The sequence below is a fragment of the Orcinus orca genome, chromosome 13 (genome assembly GCF_937001465.1).
Source record: "Orcinus orca chromosome 13, mOrcOrc1.1, whole genome shotgun sequence".
NCBI lineage: Eukaryota > Metazoa > Chordata > Mammalia > Artiodactyla > Delphinidae > Orcinus > Orcinus orca.
Genome location: NC_064571.1, coordinates 15,280,432 through 15,298,903, shown reverse-complemented (window position 1 = coordinate 15,298,903; position 18,472 = coordinate 15,280,432). Strand labels below are relative to the sequence as shown.

Here is an 18,472-nt window from a genome sequence, read left to right as displayed (position 1 = left end):
ATGTGCCTTGGAGTTTATCCAAACATATAGGTGTTTCGCTTCAGGAATTTTTCAGAATATAGTCCACTGTACATCCAGTAGCAGAATTCCATGATTAATATTATGGAATTTTAACTATTAAGGTTGATGGATCTCAGGGCTTCCCTGGTGGCGCAGTGGTTAAGAATCTGCCTTCCAATGCAGGAGACACAGGTTCTAGCCCTGGTCCAGGAAGATCCCACATGCCACGGAGTAGCTAAGCCCATGTGCCACAACTACTGAGCCTCCACACACCCTAGTGCCCATGCTCCGCAACTAGAGAAGCCACTACAATGAGAAGCCCGCGCACCGCAATGAAGAGTAGCCCGGCTCTCCGCAACTAAAGAAAGCCCATGCGCAGCAACACAGCCAAAAATTAATTAATTAATTAATTAATTTAAAAAAATAAAGTTGATGGATCTCAATTTGTATCTTAGCTCTGCCATTTGCCACTTCTGGACTGATCTTGGGTAAATTACATAACCTCTTTAAGCCTCAATTTCCTTAGTGGTGGAGTAGGTACAATAATACCTCTAAAATAATATGAAGCTGTTGCAATGAATAGTATAATGGTGAAGAAAACTTCACAAAGGATATGGCATATAAATCTTAACTTCATGTTCACTAAGTTTTAACCATTTTTACTTAGTATTACTGTTTTCTTAATCTAATTCTCGTAAACCTTTCGTAGCCTAGTTCTTTAGCTATGAAATGGGAATTTTAGGTTTGTTGGAAGTATTTGAGATAATAAATGCAAAACATATAGCACAGTACCTGGTACATAAGGAGCACCCAATAAATAGTAACAGTTATTGCTATTTACAAGAGCTCTGAAACAATCAATAGGCAATAAACAAAGCTCTTGTTTGATAATGAATATGACATCTTGCCACATTAAAAAAATAAGTTTGGAGAGATTTGGTGAGTAGTGTTCAATACAGCGATACCTTCATAAAACTCTATGTGTCCGTGTCTTCTATCCTGCACCCTTCTTGGCTCTTGGAATGAATGCTCTTAGCTGCATAAGGTAACGTTAGAATACAATCACCTTCATCGACTAACAAAGAAATTCTTGAACTGAGGAGCAATAAATTATGTCTCCCCCACATAAACTTTGAAAGCAACAGATTAAAATATTCATTGCACATCCAAAATGAAGTCTATTTTGGGGTGTGTGTCTAACACTGCATATTATTATAATATGCTTTTATGTATACTGGGTTGGTTTTGAATTTTTTTTCATTACTAGTTTATATTTTATTGGCTCTGATTGATTACCTGTGTGTACCTTGCATCTCTGGGGAATTAGTATTTATTATGTCTACATTTGAAGTTTATCTGAATTGTTTCTAAACTGAAGTTACTCCATTGCTGTTTGCGGTTCCTGATTAATTAAGGATTAGGAGATCTGTATTCCAGTTTTACCTCTGCCAGGACTAGGTGCCTGACCTGGAGTAAATTATTTACTTTCTCTCTGGGTCTCAGTTCTCTTATTACCAAAATGAGGGTGACTTCCCTGGTGATCCAGTGGGTCAGACTCCACGCTCCCAACGCAGGGGGCCGGGATTAGATCCCTGGTCGAGGAACTAGATCCCGCATGCATGCCACAACTAAGAAATCCACATGCTGCAACTAAGGGTCCCGCATGCCACAACGAAGGTCCCACATGCTGCAACTAAGACCCGTCACAGCCAAAATCAATCAGTCTTTTAAAAAAAAAATGAAATGGGGGAGTAGTTGGATTGAGTGATCTGTTTTCTCCATTCCAGCTCTATTATTATATGAGTCTCTCCTTTGTAGGTGGTGTCATGCCTGCATGGAAAATACATGAGTATCTTAAGACTGAGAAAATGCAGGTTGTGAGTATGATATGTAAAGCACCTCATACAGGACTTTGCTTTCAAGGCAAGAAACAAATATCAAGGTGTTTTTTTTTAGGGGGGGGTACCAAAAAGGACAAAATATAATAATAAGTTTCACTGGTGATTATGTCATTTTGGAGGGGCGGTTGAAAACCAAGCCTCTGCCATGTGGTGTAACATTTCCCCGAGGCAGGTGAAAGGCTGCTTCCCCTGATCACTAACCGGGGTAAGGTAACTTCAGTAAGCAACCTGCACGGGGCATCGGTGGGGTCGCTTCCATACAGCATTAGCAGCAGTCTTTGGAGAGTTAATCCGGTGGGTCTAAATGCCAAACAAGATCCAGGGTCTGCTTTGGTAAATACGGTGCAGGGACCAATTAATATGGGCTCGTGCTTTGCCTGACACTAAGTCACCTTCCAGGCGGAAAAGAACATCAGCAGAAAAGGACACGGTGAGGTTTGAGGGGAAGAAGAGCCCGCATTCCTAGCGCCTTAGGACACTCCCGGGAAGAGGTCGGAGGGTGGGGCAGAGACGCAGGACGGTCGCTCCCTCGGAGAGCGGGACGTGAACTGTCTACGCAGGCACTTGATTCTTCTAACCACAGCAAGTTAGATTAAAGCGAATGCCAAGGCAGCCTCAAGCCTCTCGAGGGGCAACAGAAAAGATTCCTGGAGGAGGAGGGAGGTGCAGTGAGCGTGGGCGGTTGATAAGCGAAGGAACAAACATAAGTAACCAACTCCTTTGGCTGTCTCGCCTTCCAGCCCAGCCCGGGAACACTTCCCAGCACGGAGAAGCCGTCAGGGCTAGTGCGAGCTCTCCATCAATCAGTGACGTAAGGAAATTTCCAGAGACAGTCATTGGCTCGACTGCCCGGCACAGTCCTGGACCCAGAGCTGCAGTTGGCTGAGGGGTTGCCGTGGCGACAGGTCGCGCACAGGCGCAGTGAGCCTCAGTGGAGGCCTGGTGGCTGCTAGGCAACGGGAAACATTCTCGGCTTAGAGACAACTTTCTGCTACTAGACCTGCTTTTTCTCTGTCTCAGGAGACCGTCTGAGGCGGCTGCTGGTCTAGTCTGACTTGGTGAGTCCTGAGGAATCGAGCTGTGGGGCTGAACTCCGAGGCGGGAAACTTATCATGCTTTTGGAGCACATAAGGAAAGGCGCAGAGAGGCAGAGAAGGCCAATGGAAAGGCATTTTAGGGATACCTACTACCTACCTAGCAATTTAGAGGGCTGGAAACCGAGGAACAGAGCTACCAAGAGACTTGTCCAAGGTCACACACGGAGTGGTCAGGTCTGGACCTCTGCTAGTCAGTATGGTAACCACTAGCCACAGGGGGCTAGTCTGAATTGAGATGTGCCCTAAAGGTGAAATACTTTGAAGACGTAGTAACAAAAAAGAAACTATCATATTAATAAGTTTTATATCGATTACATGTTGAAATGATAATATTTTGTACATGTTAAATAAAGAACATTATTAAATTAATTTCTTTTTTTGTTTTTGAATGTGGTTACTTGAAAATTTTAAATTGCATAGGAGATTTGCATTATATTTTGGTTGGCCAGTGCTGATCTAGACTAAAACCTGGGCCTGCTGACACCTGGTTCAAGACCTCGTGTGTTGTAATACTGTTTTTAAGGAAAGTATTTCCACCCATCTGGTGGGACCGGAGTGTGAGTGGTGGTGAGGGTACAAGACCGCTACAAAAGGCTCGTAGTTCTAGTGTTCTGGGACCTTGCTTATGAATCAGAATCTGCCTTTTCACAAGCTCTTCAAGTGATTCTCATCCACATAAAATCTCCAGAAGCACTGTTTTATGCTTTAGCCTTCAACTCTTTTTTCCCTTTATTTGGTTTCTCTGTAAGTATCTAGGCTATATATCTCAGATTACCTGCATTAGAATTACCTGCATTTTGAACACTACACCCACCCCCGGAGATATTTTGCATACTCAAGTGTGAGAAACGATCTCAGTATAATGGCATTTCTCTTCATCCTTCCAAATCTGGACCATTGTGGTCCCCAAATCAGAGGCAGCAACAGCATCACCCAGGAAGTTATTAGAAATGCAAATTCCTGGGTCCCACCCCAGCTACGGGGCTTCTAGAAGGCCAGACATAGTTCGGAATTTTCATTCCTCTGGTTTAGGTCCTCAGTTTGGGAAGAATGGGGTAACTTTGATAGGTTTTCTTTGGGGATAAGCAAATTCAGCTCTCCGTGGTTCTTAAAACCCCTCCACTTAGCCCTACTTCCCCAATCCTTTTGCTCTACTTTTCATTTTTCTTTTCTTGACCCTAAACCCTCTCCAGGAGTGAAGATGGCTTTTCGTGCCTCAGACAATGAGTTGGACCTGGAAAGTATTGGAGAGCTGATGGAAAACCCTGCGATTACAAGACTGAACAGTATAAAAGCAAAGGGAAGACTGAGTTTTGTAACACCCACAGAAAATGAAGGTGATACACAATTCCTGACATTTAAGCACACTACAAAAGCTCAGGAGAAGACAAGAAAACGACAGCAGCCTATAAAACTAGAGCCTCTGGTAAGTTTGAAAACCAGCATTTTAGCCACTTTTGGCTACAGAGGATGTTGCTTTGGGGGATGGAAGTAATTTCTAGACTCTTAATTAACAAAGAAGGAAAGAAAACCTGAAAGTTAAAACTCGTTTATGAAATTGTAAACACACTTATTTATTCAAAATTATTGAGCTCTAAATACTGTTTGAGGTGGTGGGATGCAGTGGTGAACAAAGTTTTCTAGCAGATAAATTCTCTCTAGCATTATGTACAATACGGATACTTAACTATGTAGGCTGTAAGGCTCTTTTAGGTACTGGGGTACCGTTTGATACTAGGAATTTCAGTAAGAGTAATATATATAATTACATAATTTTATTATTTTTAAAGTAAATGCCTAGTGTCCTGAAAAATTTTGTACATGTCTGAAAATAGTTTTAAGAATCCATTTATGCCCTTGGATAATTATATATCCATGTAAAAGAGCAGTGAAAGTGCATAAAAAAGTGAAAAGTGAAAGTCCTCACTCGGACCTTCAGATGTTAACTCCTGTTGTTAGTGGTTGCCTTTCAGGCTGTTTTATATGTTTATTCAAATATATATGTGTATATATATATATATATATATATATATATATATGTATGTGTTGCTGTATAAACATATAGCTTTAAAGAAAGATTATACAGTACATACTGATCTTCAAAGTACTGATTTCACTAAAACATATGGAAGTCTTTCCAATTTGTGCATACAGAGGTATCTTCTTTTTTTTTTTTTAATAGAAGATGTTGGGGATATAAGTTTATTAATTAATTTATTTATTTTTGCTGTGTTGGGTCTTCATTTCTGTGCGAGGGCTTTCTCTAGTTGTGGCAAGTGGGGGCCACTCTTCATCGCGGTGCGCGGGCCTCTCACTGTCACGGCCTCTCTTGTTGCGGAGCGCAGGCTCCAGACGCGCAGGCTCAGTAGTTGTGGCTCACGGGCCCAGTTGCTCCGCGGCATTTGGGATCCTCCCAGACCAGGGCTTGAACCCGTGTCCCCTGCATTGGCAGGCAGATTCTCAACCACTGCGCCACCAGGGAAGCCCCAGAGGTATCTTTTCTAACAGCTGCACTGTGTTTTGTTGCATGGATGTGCCATGATAGAGTACCCATTAATTGTTCTCCTAAAAGGAGTTCTGGTTATTTCCTTTTCATTTTGTTGTTGTTATTATTTTGCTATTGCAGATAATGCTGCATTGAATGACTGCCTTTGTACAGATAAAAATGGATTTTCAGAAGTGGCATTTTGTAGGTCATAGAATATGTACATTTTAATTTTGAAAACTATTGCCCAATTGTGCTGAAAGGTTTACCTTTGCACCTACGATGTATAAGAGGTCCTGCTTACCTACATCTTTGCCAAAACTGACGCTATCAGTTCTCTTATTTTTGCTAGACTGATAAGTTAAAATGGCATCACGTCTTATTAATGAAGTTAATTGTATTTTCATTCATTCATTGGCATGTATGTAACTTATTTCGTGGATTCTGTTCATAATCACTGTCTACTTTAAAATTAGATTGTTTGCTTTTTTCCTATCAGTTTCTGAGGTTTTTAAAAACATATATATATAATGTATATATGTGTAACTGAATCACTGTGCTGTATACCTGAAATTAACATGATATTGTAAATCAACTATATTTTAATTTAAAAAAATAAATAATAAAAACATATATATACATATATATTATGGACGTTAACCCTTATTCCATTGCTTCTCAAATTTAGGTACTGATTCATGCTGGAGGAAAACATTCTTGAAGGTCCATAGTGCTCATTTGTTATTTTTATTTTAATGTTACTTTATGTGAAAAACGGTTTACCTAGGGATTAATTCAAAATTTTTGATAAACAAATTAACATCTTAAATGCAAAGAAAACTACACAGCCAATTGCAATTCTGATTAACAGAAAATGCAAAGTAACAGATGTTGTTGACACTGAACTTCCATTTGCAAGGTGGGTATGGCACTACCTGCAGTTGCTCTCTTCTCCAGAGAGCAGTGTGCCTGCACTATGCATTGTGGGGAGTTTGGGGGCCTCTCTACTATTTTTTTCCCATGGAATTAGTATTAAACCTTTTACACTTGTTTCTTTCTGACGGGTTTACCTTCATGTGGCAAAAGTGTATAATTAACCCTTGATGATTAAAGTAGTTCCGTTTGACATCAGTGTGATAAATTTATGTATATTGAATTCAACGCCTACTACATGCCAGGCTCTGAGTCATGCTCTGGGGATACAACAGTGAACAAGGGGGAACAGATCCCTGTTGACATTCTAGTAATCCTAAATAATTAAACTGAAGAACGTCATCTAATGATAGGTGCTGTTAAGAAAATAATATAGGGAATGTGGTCAAGACAAACAGCAGGCTACTTTAGATTGGGTGACTACAAAGGTCTCCCTGAGGAGATGTCATCTGAATGAGTCCCAGACTATAGCCTTTATCACCTGCCAGACTGTGAATGGACAAGCCTTCAGAGATTACAGTCCCCAGCCCTTGAGCTGCCTCAGCTGATGTCAAGTGGAGCAGAGGCAAGCTGTCCTCACTGAGCTCTACCTACATGGTAGATTTTTAAGCAAAATAAATGTTGTTGTTCTGTTTTAAGTTACAAAGTTTGGAGCATTTTATTATGTAGTAGGTGACTGGAACAATATAACAAATACATGAATATAGTAGTTCTGCAATATTAAAAATACTAAGGAATAAAGTGAAAATGACATAAATTTCTACCACATGGAGAGAGTAGCTTAGTATTCAAGAGACTAATTTCATGTGTATAGGTACATGTAGTTTGATTTGTTCTGACAGAGTTAGTAATACTATGTTTGTTCTTTTTATCATTGCCATCCTTCCCCTCTCCTCCCCTCCCCTTCTTTGTTCTTTTCTCCTCCTCCTATGCCCACCTCCCCACCTTCCTTCTCCTCTCTCTCTTCTTCTCTTCCCTCTTTCTTTCCCTCTCCCACTCTTCTTCTTTTACATTTTTCCTTACCTTCACTTCTCCAATCTCTGACCCCCATTTCTATAGTATCTGTCATTAACAACAATCTGATGTACATCCTTTCTTGCTTTTCTCCATGCTTAATTTTATATAAATGGATAAATACACACACAAAAATACATATTTTTACATAATTTTTTATGAATACACAAGATAAAAAGATGTAAATTATAACATCAAAAACATAAAATATGTAGGGGGGATAAAATGGAGAGCTTTAGAATGCATTCAAGTTTAAGTTATTATCAACTTAAATCATTACAAATATAAGTTTTTTTAAGTGAGTCTCATGGTAACTATAAAGCAAAAACCTATAGTAGATACACAGAAGATAAAGAGAAAAGAATCTAAGCTACTGAACTACTGAAGAATATTATCAAATCTAAAAGGAAGAGAGCAAGAGAAGAAAAAAGGAGCAAAAGAATCATAAAATAGCCAGAACATAATTTACAAAATGGCAATAAGTACATACATATCAATAATTACTTTAAATGTAAATAGACTAAATTCTCCAATCAAAAGACACAGACTAGCTGATTAGATTTTTTTAAATAGACCCTGCTATTTTAAATCTCTTATAGGCATCTACATGCTGCCTACAAGAGACTCACTAGAGATGTAAGGGTACAAACAGATTGAAAGTGAAGGGATGAAAAAGGTATTCCATGCAAATAAAACCAAACGAAAGCTGGGGTAGCTATACTTATATCAGACAAATAGACTTTAAGACAAAGACTGTAATAAGAGACAAGATCATTATATAATGATATAGGGGTCTATCCAACAAGAGGATATAATGTATGTAAATATGCACCCAATATAGGGGCACCTAAATATATAAAGCAAATACAGATCTAAAGGGACCAAGAGACAGCAATACAATATTAGTAGGGGACTTTAACACCCTTCTTTCATCAATGGAAAAATCATCCCGACTAAAAAATCAATAAGGGAACATTGCCCTTAAATGACAAGTTTGAACTAGTGGACTTAAGAGACGTATATAGAAATTCCATGCAAAAGCAACAGAATACACTTTCTTCTCAAGTGCACGTGGAACATTCTCCAGGATGGATTATATGTTAGGCAACAGCACAAGTCTTAATAAATTTAAGAAGACTGAAATCATATCAAGTGTCTTTTCTGACCACAGTAGTATGAAACTAGAAATCAATTACAAGAAGAAAATTGGAAAATTCACAAACTTGGTCAAGGAAAATTGGGTCAAAGAAGAAACCAAAAGACAAATTAAAAAATACTTTAAGACAAATGAAAATGGAAATACAACATATCAACACTTATGGGATGCAGCAAAAGTGGTTCTAAGAGGGAATTTCATAGGGATAAATGCCTACATTAAGAAACAAGAAATACCTTAAATAAGCAATCTAACTTTACACTTCAAGGAACTAGAAATGGAAGAACAATCAAAGCCAAAAATGAATAGAAAAAAGGAAATAACAAAGATCAGAATGGAAATAAAGGAGATAGACACTGAAAGAACAATAGAAAAGATCAATGAAATTCAATGAAACTAAGAGCTGGTTCTTTGAAAGATAAACAAAATAGACAAAACTTTAGCTAGACTTACCAAGGAAAAAAAAGAAAGAGGACTCAAAGAAAATCAGAAATGAAAATTTAGATGTTACAACTGGTACCACAAAATATGAAGGATCATAAGAGACTGCTATGAACAAATATGTGCCAATAAATTGGACAACCTAAAAGAAATGGTTACATTCCTAGCAACGTACAACCAACCAAGATTGAATCATGAAGAAATAGAAAATTTGAACAAACTGATTACAGTAAGGAGATTGAATCAGTCATCAAAAACCTCCCAACCAACAAAAGTCCAGGACCAGATGGCTTCACTGGTGAATTTTACCAAACATTAAAGAATTAATACCAATCCTTCTCAAACTCTTCCAAAAAACAGAAGAGGAAGGAACTCCTCCAAATTCATTTAATAAGGCCAGCATTACCCTGAAGCCAAAACTAGACAAGGATACCACAAGAAAAGAAAATTGCAGGCCAATATCCCTGACAAACATAGATGCAGAAATCCTCAACAAAATATTAACAAACAGAACTCAATAATACCTTAAAAGGAGCTTACACCATGATCAAGTGGGATTTGTTCCAGGGAAGCAAGGATGGTTCAATATCCACAAATCAATCAGCATGATACACCACATCGACAAAACAAAGGATAAAAATCATATGGTCCTCTCGATAGATGCAGAAAAAGCTTTTGATAAAATTCAACATCCATTTATGATAAAAATTCTCAACAAAGTGGATTAAGAGGGGACATACAACAACATAATAAAGGCCATATATGACAAACCCAAATATAACATAGTATTATGTTAGTATATCACTAACATAATACTCAACAGTGAAAAGCTGAAAGCTTTTCCTCTAAGATCAGGAACAAGACAAGAATGCCCACTCTCAACACTTTCATTCAACATAGTATTAAAAAATCCTAGCCACAGCACTAGGATAAGACAAGAAAAAAGAGATAAAAGGCAAGAAAAAGAGATAAAAGGCATCCAAATTGGAAAGGAAGAAGTAAAACTATTGCTCTTTGTGAATGACATGATACTACATATAGAGAACCCTAAAGAGATCACCAAAAAGCTATTAGAACTCATAAATAAATTCAGTAAATGTGCAGAAAACAAAGTCAAAATACAGAAATCTGTTACATTTCTATACACTAATAATGAACTATCAGAAAGAGAAATTAAGAAAACAATCCCATTTACAGTTGCATGAAAAAGCAGGAAATACCTAGGAATAAACATAACCAAGGAGGTGAAAATACCTGTACACTGAAAACTCTAAGATGTTGACAAAAGAAATCAAGGAAGACATAAACGGAAAGAAAATCTGTGCTCATGGATTGGAATAATTAATGTTGCTAAAATGCTGATACTACCCAAAACAATCTACAGATTCAATGAAATCTCTCTAAGAATTCCAATGATATTTTTCACAGGAGTGGAACAAACAATCCTAAAATTGTGTGAAACCACAAAAGATCCCAAATAGCCAAAGCAATGTTGAGAAGGAACCATGAAAGATCTTGAATAGCCAAAGCAATTTTGAGAAAGAAGAACAAAGTGGGAGGTATCATGTGTCCTGATTTCAAACTATATTGCAAAGCTATAGTAATCAAAGCAGGATGGAGTTGGCATAAAACAGACACATAGATCAATGAAACAAAATAAAGATTCCAGAAATAAATCCATACATATATGGTCAATTAATTTATGACAAAGGAGCCAGGAATATACAATGGAGAAAGGACAGTCTTTTCAGTAAATGGTATTGGGAAAACTGAACAGTCACATGGAAAAACAAAACTGGACCACTAACTTACACCATACACAAAAGCTAACTGAAAATGAATTAAACATTGGAACAGAAGACCTGAAACTATAAAACTTCTAGAAGGAAACATAGGTTGTAAGCTTCTTGAGATCAGTCTTGGCAATGATTTTTTGGCTTTGACATCAAAAGCAAAGGTAACAAAAATTAATATACAGAAATCTGTTGCATTTATATATACCAACAATGAAAGACCAGAAAGAGAAATTAAGGAAACAATCCCATTTACCATCACATCAAAAATAATAAAATACCTAGGAATAAACCTACCAAAGGAAGCAAAAGACCGGTACTCCAAAAACTATAAGATGCTGATGAAAGAAATCAAAGATGACATAAACAGATGGAAAGATATACCGTGTTCTTGGGAAGAATCAATATTGTCAAAATGACTACACTACCCAATGCAATCTACAGATTTAATGCAATCCCTATCCAATCACCAATGGCATTTTTCACAGAACTAAACCCATACACCTATGGTCAATTAACCTACAACAAAGGAGGCAAGACTATACAATAGAGGAAAAAGAGTCTCTTTAATAAATGGTGCTGGTAATGTAAATTGGTACAACTCCTATGGAGAACAGTATGGAGGTTCCTTAAAAAACTAAAAATAAAGCTACCATATGATCCTGCAGCCCCACTCCTGGGCATATATCTGGAGAAAACCATAATTTGAAAAAATACATGCATCCCAGTGTTCATTGCAGCACTATTTACAATAGCCAAGACATGGAATCTACCTAAATGTCCATCAACAGATGAATGGATAAAGAAGATGTGGTACATATATACAATGGTATATTACTCAGCCATAAAAAAGAATGAAATAATGCCATTTGCAGCAACATGGATGGACCTAGAGATTATCACACTAAGTGAAATAAGCCAAAGATGAATATCATATAATATGCCTTATATGTGGACTCTCACTCTCTCTCTCTCTCTCTGTCTCTCTCTCTCTCCCTCTCTCTCTCTCTCTCTCTGTCTCTGTCTCTCTCTCTCTCTCTCTCTCTCTATATATATATATATACACACACACACAAATGAACTTATTTCCAAAAGAGAAAGAGACTCACAGACATAAAACAAATTCATGGTTACCAAAGGGGAAAGGGGGTGATAGTGGTCGGGGGAGGGCTAAATTGAGAGGTTGGTATTAACATGTACACACGACTATATATAAGGTAGATAACCAACAAGGACCATATAGCACAGAGAACTATGCTCACTGTATAACTGAATCACTGTGATGTATGCCTGAATCTAACACAATATTGTAAATTAACTATACTTCAATAAAAAATTTTTTAATTTATTAAAAACTACAAAAGCAAAGGTAACAAAGGCAAAATAAACAAGCGGGACTACATAAAACTAAAAGGCTTCTGCACAACAAAGTAAACCTTCAACAAAATGAAAAGACAACCTCTGGAAGAAACTATTTGCAAATCATATATCGGATATGAGGTTATAATCCAAAATATATAAGGAACTCATACAACTCATAAAACAATCAAATTTTAAAGATGGGGCTTCCCTGGTGGCGCAGTGGTTGAGAATCTGCCTGCCAATGCAGGGGACACAGGTTCGAGCCCTGGTCTGGGAAGATCCCACATGCCACGGAGCAACTGGGCCCATGAGCCACAACTACTGAGCCTGCGCATCTGGAGCCTGTACTCCGCAACAAGAGAGGCCGCGACAGTGAGAGGCCCACGCACCGCGATGAAGAGTGGCCCCCACTCGCCGCAACTAGAGAAAGCCCACACACAGAAACAAAGACCCAACACAGCCAAAAGTAAATAAATAAATAATTTTTTTTTTTTTAAAAAAGGAAAGCAGGGATGTTTAAAAACAAAAAAATTTTAAAGATGGGCAGAGGACCTGAATAGACGTTTTTCCAAAGAAGACATACAGATGGCCGACAGATTCATAAAAATGTGCTCAACCTCACTGATCATCAGGGAAATGTGAATCATAACCACAGTGAGGTATCGCCTCACACCTGTTAGAAAGGCTATTATCAAAAAGACAAGAAATAGGAAATGTTTGCAAGGATGTGGAGAAAAGGGAATCCTTGTGTACTGTTGATAGGAATGTATATAAATTGGTGCAGTCACTATGGAAGACAGTATGAAGTTTCCTGAAAAAATTAAAAATGTGATCCAGCAGTCATACTTCTGGGCATTTATCTGAAAGAAATAAAAATACTAGCTCAAAAAGATACTTATAGATACGTATAATTGCACCCCATATTCATTACAGCATTATTTACAATACCCAAGACGTGGAAGCAACCTATGTGTCCATCAGTGTAAAAACAGATAAAGAAAATGTAGTATATATATATACACACAACAGAATATTATTCAGCCATAAAAAGAAGGAAATCTTTCCATTTGCAACAACATGGATGGACCTTGAAGGCATTATGCTAGGTGAAATAAGTCAGACAAAGAAAGACGAATACTGTATGATCTCACATGTGGAATCTAAAGAAAATGAAAACTGAACTCATAGAATCAGAGAACAGATAGGTGTTTGCCAGAGAACGAGTTGAGGGTGTGGGGTGGATGAAATGAGTGAAGGAGGTCAAAAAGTACAAACTTCCAGTTATAAAATAAATGACGTTCTGGGGATATAATGTACAGCATGCTGACTATAGTTAATAATACTCTATTGTATATTTTAAGGTTGCTAAGAGAGAATATCTTAAAAATTCTTATTATAAGAAAAAAAGTGGGGCTTCCCTGGTGGCGCAGTGGTTGAGAGTCCGCCTGCTGATGCAGGGGACACGGGTTTGTGCCCTGGTCAGGGAAGATCCCACATGCCGCGGAGCGGCTGGGCCCATGAGCCATGGCTGCTGAGCCTGTGCGTCCAGAGCCTGTGCTCCGCAATGGGAGAGGCCACAACAGTGAGAGGCCTGCATACTGCAAAAAAAAAAAAAGAAGAAAAAAGTGTAACTATGTGTGATGATGGATGTTAACTAGATTTATTGTGGTGATCATTTTGCAACATATACATATGTTGTACACAAACTAATATAATGTTATATATCAATTATGTCTCAATAAAAAATAAAATAATATTCAAATAATAGTACTCTTCTAACACATTTGCTATAAAGATTAATGAGTGTTAAAGTTTTGTCACATAGAAGAAGCTCAATAAATGGTAGTTAATATTGTTACTTTAAAAAAACTATAAACAAAATTTCGGGAATTTGAACCCAACTATATAATATATCATTGCCAGTGGGATTTATCTCAGGAATGTAGGAAATTAACCATTTAAAAAGCAATCACTGTAATTCACCATATTACCCCACTGAAAAAAAAGGCATATGATTATATCAATAGATGTAGATAAATCCTTTGACAAAATCCACCACCCATTCCTGATAAAACTCTCAGCAAATTAGGAGTAGAAGAGACCTTCCTCAAGTGAGTAAGGGTCATCCATGAACAACCTACACCTAACCTCAGACTTAATGGTGAAAAATTATGAACAAATAAGGATGTCTGCTCCCAGCATTTCTGTTTAACAATGTATTAGAGGTGGTAGCCATTGCAGTAAGGTAAGGAAAAGAGATAAAAGGAACCCAGATTAGAAAGGAAGAAGTAAAAATTTTCCTTCACAAAGAACATGATCATCTATTTGGAAAATCCAGTGAAAGCTATGAAAAAGTTACTAGAACTGATAATGAGGTTAGCAAGGATACAGAATACAAGATAGTATAAAAAACTAGTTGCACGTCTATGTATGAGCAATTTGAAATTGAAATTAAATAAAAATACTATTTACAATAGCAACAAAAGTATGAATTGAGGGTAAATCTAATGAGAATGTGCAAGGCCTGAAGAATGAATACTACAAAATATAACAGAGAAAATAAAGAAGCTCTAAATGCAGAATGATACTGTGTTTGTAGTTTAGAAGACTCAATATTTTCAAGACGTCAGTCCTCCTCAAATTGATCTATAAATTTAATGCAATTCCAATCAAAGTCCCAGCAGTATTTCTCCTTTTTGGTAGAAATTGACAAGCTGATTCTAAAATGCATAGAAAAATGCAAAGGACTTAGAACAACCAAAACAACTTTGAAAGAGAAGATCAAAGTTTAAAGTCTAATGCTCCTGATTTCAGTACTTACTATTAAACTACAATAATTAAGACATTGTAGTATTGGTGTCAAGATAGACAAATAGACTGATGGAACACAATAGAGGGTCCAGATATAAGCCTATACAAATATGGATTCCACTGGAAGAGTGCCCATGAAAAGTTGCTTGGTTTCCCCCAGACTTTGTCCCATACACCTTTTCCCTTTGTTAATTTTAATTGTTTCCCCCTTTTTCTTTAATAAATAATAGCCATGAGTACAGCTACTCATGTAGTTGTAGGCTTTTTGATGATAGCCATTCTTACTGGTGTGAGGTGATACCTTATTGTGGTTTTGATAAGCATTTCTCTAATAATTAGTGATGTTGAGCATCTTTTCACATGCCTGTTGGCCATCTGTATGTCTTCTTGGAGAAGTGTCTATTTAGGTCTTCTGCCCATGTTTTGATTTGGTTGTTTGGTTTTTCAATATTAAGCTTTATGAGCTGTTTGTATATTTTGGATATTACTTGCAAATATTTTCTCCTATTCCATAGGTTGTTTTTTCATTTTGTTTATGGTTTCCTTTACTGTGCAAAAGCTTTTAAGTTTGATTAGGTCCAATTTGTTTATTTTTGCTTTTATTCATTTTGCCTTGTGAGACTAATCTAAGAAAACATTGCTAAGATTTATGTCAGAGAATGTTTTGCCTATGTTCTCTCCTAGGTGTTTTATGGTATCATGTCTTATATTTAGGTCTTTAAACCATTTTGAGTTTATTTTTGTATATAGTGTGAGGGAGTGTTCTAATTTTATTGATTTACATGTAGCTGTCCAGCTTTCCCAACACTATTTGTTGAAGAGACTGTCTTTTCTTCATTGTATATTCTTGCCTCCTTTGTCATAGATTAATTGGCCATAGGTTTATTTGGTAGGTTTATTTCTGGGCTCTCTATTCTTTTCCATTGATCTATATGTCTGTTTTTGTGCCAGTGCCACATTGTTTTTTATACTGTAGCTTTGTAATATTGTCTGAAGTCTGGAAGGGTGTTGTCTCCAGATTTGTTCTTTCTCCTCAGGATTGCTTTGACAATTCTCAGTCTTTTGTGTTTCCATATAAATTTTATGATTATTTGTTCTAGTTCTGTGAAAAATGTCATGGGTATTTTGATAGGGATCACATTAAATCTGTAGATTGCTTTGGGTAGTATGGCCATTTTAACACTATTAATTCTTCCAATCCAAGAGCATGGGATATCTTTCCATTTCCTTTATGAATGTTTTATAGTTTTTAGTATATAGGTCTTTCACCTCCTTAGTTAAGTTTATTCCTAGGGATTTTATTTTTTTGATGCAGTTTTAAACAGGATTGTTTTCTTACTTTCTCTTTCTGATATTTCATTATTAGTGTAAAGAAATGCAACAGATTTCTATACGTTAATCTTGTATCCTTCTACCTTGCTGAATTCATTTATTAGCACTAATAGTTTTTGTATGGAGATTTTAGGGTTCTCTCTATTGCATATCATGTCATCTGCAAAGAGTGACAGTTTTACCTCTTTCCTTCCAATTTGGATACCTTTTATTTCTTTTTCTTGTCTGATTGCTGTGGCTAGGACTTCCAATACTGTGATAGAAGTGGTGAGAATGGGCATCCTCGTCTTGTTCCTGAATTTAGCAGAAAGGCTTTCAGCTTTTCATGGTTGAGTATTAAGTTGTCTGTGGGTTTGTGGTAAATGGCTTCCCTTGTAACTGCCTTTAGAATCCTATCTTTATCTTTAATTCTCACCATTTTAATTATGATATGTCTTGGTGGGGATCTGTTTGGGTTTATCTTGTATAGCACCCTCTGTTCTTCCTGTACCTGGATATCTGTTTCCTTCTTTAGGTTTGGGAAGTTTTCAGTCATAAATTCTTCAAATACATTTTTGATTCTCTTTTCTCTCTCTTCTCCTTCTGGAACCTCTATTATGCTTAGGTTGGCATCCTTCATATTACTCTCTATATCTCATGTGTTGCTTTCTTTTTTTTTCATTTTTATTTCTGTCTGCTGTTCTGATCGGGTGATTTCCATTATTCTATCTTCCAGGTCACTTATTCATTCTTCTTTGTTATTTAGTGTGCTATTTATTGCTTCTAGATTGGTTTTTATTTCACCAATTGAGTTGTCTAATTTTGATTGGTTTGTCTTTACAGTTTCTAGTTCCTTGTTACAGTGATCTGCATTTCTATCAATCATCTTTCTTAATTCCTTTAGTATTTTTATTATCTCCTTTTTGAACTTGTGGTCTAACAGTCTGGTGAGGTCTGTTTCATTATTTGTTCTTTCAGGAGATTTCTCTTGTTCTTCTAATTGGGAGTAGTTTCTCTGCCTTTTCATTTTACTTAAACTTTCTCTGTCTCTATGAATTCAGGAGAAGCACTTATCTACTGTGGTGTATGAAGGGATATTTTTAAGTGGGAGTGATCCTGTGTAGACTGTGTGAGTCCAGTATTTTTGGTGCAGTGGCTGGGTTTGGTATGAATGACAGCCACATCTTTCCTCATAGTGTGCTGGCTGTTATCCCTTGATAGTAGGTGTGATTGATGTTGTGGTCTCCAGAGCCTGTGCTGGATGTCAGATGAGACCTCCTCTTTGCTCCATGGCTGTCACAGCCCTGTTGGGGCAGGGTCTGCTCCCCAGTTGTTGGAGTAGAAGCCCTGAGGGTTGGGTTTGATCAGGATCCATTGCCCTTGAGTGTGTGAAATAAAATTCATATTTTATGGCAAGACATATGAATTTTAAAATTCATATTTTATGGCAAGACATATTTTATGGCAATTCATATTTAATTTAATTTTAAATTAAAAAAATTTAAACATAAAAAATTCTTCTCTGCACTTTGGCCTGCTCTCTTCCCCCGCGATGCTTGTGTTTCTGCATTATGCATCAACAAAACCTCCCCCATCAGCAGGAATACCTGCTCAGCCTTAAAGAGCAACATTCTCCCAGCATCAATAAGACAACTCCTTAAAAGATAACATTCCTTCTTGATCTTATACAGGGTCACATGACCCACCACAGGGATGCTTAGATTTGGATCATTTAAACTGCCAATAAAATGTCATTTGATGTATAGCCCTCTTTCTCAAAAAAATTTATATAACTGTGCCTTGACTTCTAACAGGTGGAACAGTTCTCAGAGCTTTCTGGGGTGCTCTTTCCTGACTGTAATCCTCAAATTTGGCTTGAATAAAATTTTCCATTTCTTTCTTAGATCGACTGATTAATTTTTCATCGACAAGTGCATGCCCTGCCCCACAGGAGGTAATTTCTAAAGCAAGTGAGGTCCATGTGGTCACAGTGACCCTATGGACTGCCTGTGCAGGTGGCCGTGGTTCCATCCAGAAGCAGCCCATGGCCACATCTCTTTCTCCGTGTGTTTGTCCCAGACCTACTGCTAGGCTGTGCTGTGGAGTGGGCTGGGGCTGGGGCCGGGGTGCTGTGGCTGCAGGAATCTAGGTGGTCGTGCTGCCACCTG

At 37.4% G+C, this 18,472-nt stretch overlaps 1 protein-coding gene across 1 annotated transcript in view; it reads left to right on the top strand.

Moving 5' to 3' along the window:
- The first annotated feature begins 2,574 nt into the window (after positions 1–2,574).
- DNAH6 (dynein axonemal heavy chain 6) overlaps positions 2,575–18,472 on the top strand; it is a 292,253-nt gene continuing 276,355 nt past the window's right edge. The window contains exons 1-2 of the mRNA XM_004271618.3: positions 2,575–2,959; positions 4,192–4,424. Of these exons, the coding sequence (XP_004271666.2) occupies positions 4,200–4,424 (225 nt within the window). The 5' untranslated portion in view covers positions 2,575–2,959; positions 4,192–4,199. The remainder of the gene's footprint in view (positions 2,960–4,191; positions 4,425–18,472) is intronic.